At 43.5% G+C, this 7453-nt stretch overlaps 1 protein-coding gene across 1 annotated transcript; it reads right to left on the reverse strand.

The window, feature by feature from the left end:
- Positions 1–472: 472 nt before the first annotated feature.
- LOC139168573 (uncharacterized) lies at positions 473–7228 on the reverse strand (the record flags this gene model as incomplete). Its single annotated transcript, XM_070754198.1, has 3 exons — positions 7162–7228; positions 6101–6900; positions 473–2107 (listed from the first exon to the last, which is right to left on the reverse strand). Coding segments are annotated over exons 1-3 (2502 nt in total), but the record flags the coding sequence as incomplete, so codon positions are not given.
- Between the last annotated feature and the right edge of the window lie 225 nt (positions 7229–7453).

Below are 7453 nucleotides of genomic sequence, written 5' to 3' on the forward strand. Positions count from 1 at the left end.
TAGAGTTGAAAGGGACCGTTAGGTCATCGAGTCCAACCCCCTGCCTGAGCAGGAAACCCTACAGCACCCCAGCCAAATGGAAGTCCAATCTCCTCTTGAAGGTGTCCAGAGTTGGGGAGTTCACCACCTCCCCTGGCAGGCAGTTCCATTGGTTGATCGCTCTGACCGTCAGGAAGTTCTTCCTTATTTCCAGGTTGAATCTCTCCTTGGTCAGCTTCCAACCATTGTTCCTCGTCCGGCCTTCTGGTGCCCTGGGGAATAAAGAGACCCCCTCCTCACCGTGGCAACCCCTCAAGTATCTGTAAACTGCTATCATGTCCCCTCTAGACCTTCTTTTTTCTAGGCTGTCCATGCCCAGTTCTCTCAATCTCTCTTCGTAAGTCTTGGTTTCGAGTCCCGTAATCATTTTGGTTGCTCTTTTTTGCACCTTCTCCAGAGTTTCGATGTCTTTTTTGTAGTGAGGTGACCAAAATTGGATGCAGTACTCCAGGTGGGGTCTGACCAGGGCATAGTAGAGTGGTATTAGTACTTCCCTGGTCTTGGAGCGTATTCCTCTGTTGATGCAGCTTAGGATTGAGTTGGCTTTTTTGGCTGCTGCTGCACATTGCTGACTCATGTTTAGTTGATTGTCCACCAAGACTCCAAGATCTCTTTCGCAGTCACTACTGCTGAGTGGGGTATCTCCCAGGCTGTATGTATGTCTAGGGTTCTTTTTGCCGAGGTGGAGGACTCTGCATTTGTCGGTGTTGAACCTCATTTTGTTGGTATGGGCCCACTGTGATAGTCTGTCTAGGTCTTCTTGTACTCTGAGCCTGTCCTCAAGGGTGTTGGCTACCCCCGCCAGCTTGGTGTCATCTGCAAATTTTATTAGTTCCCCTTTTATTCCCTCGTCCAGGTCGTTGATGAAGATGTTAAAGAGTACAGGACCCAGGACAGAGCCCTGTGGTACTCCACTGTCTACTTTTTTCCATGTGGGTTTGGTGCCGTTGAGGACAACTCGTTGGGTGCGGTTGGTCAGCCAACTGTTTATCCATCTACATGTGTAGTAGTCTACTCCATTTTTTTTTAGTTTGTGGATTAGGAGATTGTGGTCGACTTTATCGAAAGCCTTACTGAAGTCCAAGTATATGAGGTCCACTGAGTTGCATTGGTCAACTGACTTGGTTATGGTGTTGACAAATGATATGAGATTGGTTTGGCATGATTTGTTTCTGATGAATCCGTGCTGGCTATTGGATATGATCTTGTTTGTTTCTAGGAAGTGGGTAAGTTGTTTTTTGATTATTTTCTCCAGTATTTTTCCAGGTATAGAGGTCAGACTGATTGGTCTGTAGTTACCTGGGTCGGTCTTTTTGCCTTTTTTGTGGATGGGGACTACGTCAGCTCGCTTCCAGTCTTCCGGTAGGTCTCCAGTGATCCAGGATATTTGGTAGATGAGGAGGAGTGGTTCCGCTATGGTGTCTGCCAATTCTTTTAGGACTTTGGGGTGAAGTCCGTCTGGCCCTGGTAATTTGTATTTGTTGAGTTCCCTCAGGTAGTCCCTCACTGTGCTTTTGTCTATGTTGAGTTCGGTTCTGGGGCAGTTTGTTGCAGTTAAATTGCAGATTGGTTGGAGGGAGGTTCCCTTTTGTGTGAAGACTGATGCAAAATAGGCGTTGAGTAGCTGTGCTTGGTCATTGCTGTCTGAGATTTCTCTACCCTCTTCGTTTTTTAGTGTGACGATTGTTTCTTTGATTTTCTTCTTATTGTTGATGTGTTGGAAGAATCTTTTTTTGTTGTCTTTGACTTCCGCTGCAAGGTGTTGTTCATATTGTGCCTTTGCTGTTTTTATTTTTTGTTTGCAGGAACTGGCTGTTTGCTGATATTCCGCTTTGGTTATGAGTCCTTCTTTCCATTGTTTGTACTTAGCTTTTTTTCCTTTTATGTCATCTGCGAGGGCTTTGTTTAGCCATGCAGGTTTAGTTTTGGTTTTCCTGTTTTTCCTTTTCATGGGGATTGCGTTGTTTTGGGCATCTATGATGCTGTTTTTTAGGATCGCCCAGGCTTCCTGAGTGGTTTTTCCACTCAGTGGTTTTTCTGAGTGGTTTTTCCTGAGTGGTTTTTCCTTCTAAGAGTTCGTTCCAGGGGCATTGTTCAAGTTTCGCTCTGAGCTTGTTAAAGTCCACTTTTCTGAAGTCTGGGACTGTGGTGGTGTTGGGTATAGTAGCTAGTGATTGCACTATGTTGAATTTGAGGATGACGTGGTCGCTCTCTCCCAGTTTCCCTTCTTCTTCTGTTCCCTCTATTGTTTCTTCCCTGTTTGTTAGTATTAGGTCTAATATAGCATTCCCTCTCGTTCCTGTGTCAACTTTTTGGGTTAGAAAGTTGTCAGCTAGACTGGAAAGAAATTTGGCAGACTTTCCGCTTGGTGCTGAGTTAGTTTTCCAGTTGATGTCTGGGTAGTTGAAGTCCCCCATTATTGTCGTGCTGTGTTTGTTGCATATGTCTGTTAGTTGGCATGTGAAGAGGTCATCCATTGTGTCTGTTTGATTGGGTGGTCTGTAGTATACTCCAATTGTGGTGTTGCTCTTTTTTTCTTTTATGTTGACCCATATGATTTCTAGGGGGTTATCATCTTTGGTTGGATGCAGTTCTGTGGCAGTGTAGTGGTCTTTGATGTATAGTGCAACACCTCCTCCTTTCTTGTTTGACCTGTTTTTCTTGAAGAGGTTGTAACCCATTATCTGTGTGTTCCAGGCATGCATTTCGTCCCACCAGGTTTTTGTGATTCCAATTAGATCGTATTGGCCCTCGTGTATTGATAATTCCAGTTCATCCTGTTTGTTTCCCAAGCTTTGTGCGTTTGTGTACAGGCATTTTAGATGTTTGTGTTTGTTTGCAGGTAGAAATTTTTTATTCTCAGGTTTGTTTGTAGGCTTGTCCCGTTCCCCTTCCTTGTTTTGTTCAGTGTTTTGTCATATAGTTTGGTCACCCTCCCCTCTCAGAGCTAGTTTAAAGCCCTCCTGATGAGTTGGGCTAGTCGGTTGCCTAGGAGGTTCTTCCCCGCTCTAGTGAGGTGTAGCCCATCGCTTGCTAGAAGCCCTTCTTGGAGATAGTGCAGGCCATGGTCGAGGAAGCCAAAGTTCTTATGGCGACACCATCCTTTAAGCCAGTGATTTATCTGCGGGATTTTGCGTTCTCTGGCGGGGTGTCGTCCTCTAGTGGGGAGGATGAAAGAAAAAACAACCTGAGCACCTGTTTTTCTGATTGTGTTGCCCAAGTGGTCATAGTCTTTCATAATTTGGTTCATGTCTTTCCCTGTGTCGTTGATTCCTGCATGAATCACCAATAGTGGGTAGTAGTCCGTGGGTTTGAGTATTTTGGTGAGGTTTTCAGTTATGTCAGAGAGTTTAGCTCCAGGGAGGCAGCACACCTCTCTAGATTGGTTGTCTGGTCTGCAATATGGGTTGGAGATAGTAAGCTTTATAAGCATGAATTGAATTCTAGTTCAATTAATTCCATTGTGCTTGGAAGAGACAACATTTCCAAGTCCTGTTAAATGCTGTTATATTCTTTGAAATCCAGTTTGGTCTAGTGGTTAAAAGCATCAGGCTACCTAGAAACCAGGAGGGTTCTAATCCCACCATAGGCATGAAAGTTGTGTGGGTGACTGGGTCAGTCATTCTGTCTCAACCCAAGTAAAATAGGAAGAAAGAGATAAGATATATTCACTGTTACTTAGAAGTTATTTAGAAAAATAATAAAGGTAAGAGCTCAGAAAAATCTAAAATGAATAAATAAATTCTAAAGTGTAGTGGGAGCTCAGAAATTGTTTAGGGATAAAAACACTTCATGACTAATATTATTTATTTTTGGAGAGGGGGGAGAATTCTTCAGGGGTACATTTTTCTTTTTGTAAGCTACAAGATCCTTTTTAGCTGTTTGTAGTTGAGGTTGAGGCCTTTCAATATCATTCTGTTCCTAAACTCTGTCAAATACAAAATATGCTGTGAATTCTGATGAGATTTAATGGTACTAGTTGTTGGCTCAGTTCCTGGAACTTCAATAATATATTCCTTACCTAATTTATTGAATACTCTGGAACATAGATCTATACTTTCTGGCTTAGCAGAAATGTATTTCTGAATTCTTCGATTATATAGAAAATGGCAGTCTGATTTCCAAAATAAAGAGGATGCCAAAAGCGTGAGAACAATTGAGGGGTCCCCCACCCCACAATGGAATTGTTCATTATCCAGGACCTGAGATAATACAGCTGTTGATGGCTACTTGCTGGGTTAATATAGAGTCTAGTTGTCCCAACATGTTTCTTTTAAAAAACAAGTAATTGGTCAGTTTCTGTTTGTCTTTAGATTGGAAAAGTTTTCTTTTTTCTTTTTAATGAGAAATCACAGAGAAAAGGGTTCCATCCTATTTCTTTTTCCATCCTATTTCAGCTTTGTTACTAAAAATAGAAGTCATTTGAGGTTTCAAAAAATGGGGGGGAGGGAATCCTACAGGAGGCATATGTGTGAGCTGGTGATGAATCTATGGGTGATCTGCAATAGATTAGCAAGGGTTTCCAACTACAGACAGTCAGATTAACATATTATCATGGGGGAGGGTAATTCCCACTAGGGCAATTGCCTTGGACCCTATGCACAGAAGACATTATTCTTATGGTTCAATTTACAACATCTTCTTTATAGATATTATTTAACCCTGCTGTTGTGTTTGCATTTACTATACATTTATACTGTTTCAGGTATAACGAAATGTAGTGTGCAGCAAAAAGGAAACAAAATGGGAAAAAAAACCACCCTCATAGTAAGAACCCCTCAAATGAGGAAAAGTCAATTAATCACAAGTTTCAGAACCACATGACAAATAATCCACAGGTCTCAAATTTATTTCGGGTCATATTGACCCCGGCAGAACAGCAGTGTTAAGATAGTTGAGATAATATCCAGTATTTATAGCAGGGGTCCCCAAACCTGGCAAATTTAAGACTTGTGGCTGTCAATTCCCAGAATTCTCCAACCAGCTATGCCAAAGAATCTGAACCTTTGGGATTATACATGCACTGTCCTTGTCTTAGCATTGGCATGGCCTGTTTTCCACTTGTTGAGATTCTCTTAAACCCCTATCTATTATTTTGGAAGCTGTATATTTTTACTTTATTAGAAATGTCTTGCATTTAACCACTTAAATGGAGTGGTTCACATTAGTTTCATTATTTTTTAATTAATAACTTCAATTTATTTATTTATTATTTATTAATTGGACTTATATGGGGCCCCTCTCCATGGACTCAGGGCGGCTCACAACAAGAAACTGAAGGGTACCTACTTGACAATAAAAATAAAAAATAAAATAAAATAAATGTCCTGTATTTCAACTAGTCCAGTGATGGTGAACTTTTTTTCTCTTCAGGTGCCGAAGGTGCGCGTGCATATGCTATTGCATATACACAAGTGCTCACACCCATAATTCAATGACTCGGGGACAGTGAAAATGGCTTCCCCTGTCCCCCCGGAGGCCATCTGGAGGCATGAAACAGCCCATAACTCAAACTCTGTGTTCTGCCGGGCTTTCTGGTAGGAGCCTCCCAAAAATTCAAGGGTACAAATTGCAGACACACACACATTTGAAAATTCAAAACAATGTTCTTTATCACAAAATTCAAAATAAACTAAGCACTCTTTTTGTATTGCAAAGAGCAGTCATCCCAAAACAACTGGGTAGTCTGTACAATTTCCCTTAAGCAGTCATTAAGTACTTAGCTAGCAGCTGTGAAGAAACTTTACACTCCTTCTTCTTCCTATGAAGTGAGAGACACACATACACGTTGCTCTGCTTTGGTTTCAAAGGAGTGAAAAAATCAACAATGTCCAGAAAACAGCAACACGTGATTCCTGAAGAACTGCGATCAGATACTCTTTCACAACGGCCAAACCCACACACTGCTATTTATAGCAGCAGCCCTAATTACTGGAGTCCCACCCAACTACAGGTGGCCTCATTTTCTCTTGTAATAATCCTTTAGTTGTTCTCTCCTATGCATCACTCTATGCATGCGTGTATGTGTCATTAATTCTTGTTCAGAATCCAAAGATGATACAGAGGATTGATCTCCTCCTGGGCTGTCTGCCAAACTCCCCTCTTCACTGTCACTTATGCTGCCTTGGTCAGAGGAGGCTTCATCAGCAGATTCCATCGGGAGCAAAACAGGTCTGCGGCATGTGGATGTCTCCCCCACATCCACCTGCACATTCCTTGGGGCAGGAGCTGGGCCAGATCTAACCGCAACACCATCCCCTCCCGGAAGGCCCCTCCTCTGGCTCCAGCGCAAGGGACGAGGTTTCTGTGGAAATTGGGCATGAAACACCTGGACAAGGATGGGAGAATCAACCAGAGCAGCCTCCACCAATGAACAATCATCAGGCTCACCCTCCACCCATTGCACAAGATATTGAAAACTATCGTCCACCCAACGGGAGTCCCAGATGGCATGGATCATGACCTCAGGCAGATGATCCCAAATGCAGGGGGCAGGAAACAAAGGGACACTGGGACAAAGTGGGCACTCAGGAGAAACAGGTACCAAAAGGGAACGGTGCAAAATGGGGTGAACCCGCAGGTTGGCAGGCAACGTAAGCCGATAGGCAACCAGATTGATGACCTTCTCAATCAGGAAAGGGCCCATGAAGCATGCATTCAGTTTATGTCGATGTAATTCTGAAGCGATGTGTTTGGTGGATAACCACACCTGATCACCAACAGCCAATGGGGGGACGTCTTGCCGGGACCGGTCCGCCACCCGTTTGTAGTCCTCTTTGGCCTTAATCAAATATCGCTTCATCATCTCATGAACCGCTTGCAGTTCTGATAAGAAGTCCTCTGCTGCGGGGACTGAGGAATCTAACAAGGTTAACGGGAAAAACCAGGGATGGAAGCCATAGTTTGCATAAAATGGCTTATGGAGATATGCCGGGAGTTATTAAATGCAAACTCCGCTACCAGGAGGAAACGTGACTAATCAGCCTGCCGGTCTGACACAAAGCACCGCAGGTATTGTTCCAAAATTCCAATGATTTTTTCTGTTCCCCCATCAGTCTGAGGGTGCAGGGAGAAGCAAGACACATTTGGACCTGTAAAGCAGACATAAGCTCTTTCCAGAACCTTGCTGTGAACTGAGTTCCTCGGTCTGACACAACTCGATCTGGAAGTCCATGGATCTGGAAGACATGTTGCAAAAACAATTTAGCAGTGCCATGGGATGTGGGTACCTTGTGACAGGGGATGAAATGGATCATTTTTGTCAACATGTCCATCACCACCATGACTGTGGTGAACCGCGACGAGGAGGGCAAGTGTGTGACAAAGTCCATGGACACAGCCCCCCATGGCCTCGTGGGCATTGGCAATGGCTGTAATAATCCTGACGGGGCCCCTGTGGCTGACTTTGCCACAC

Source organism: Erythrolamprus reginae, chromosome 5 (assembly GCF_031021105.1).
Source record: "Erythrolamprus reginae isolate rEryReg1 chromosome 5, rEryReg1.hap1, whole genome shotgun sequence".
Taxonomy (NCBI): Eukaryota; Metazoa; Chordata; class Lepidosauria; order Squamata; family Dipsadidae; genus Erythrolamprus; species Erythrolamprus reginae.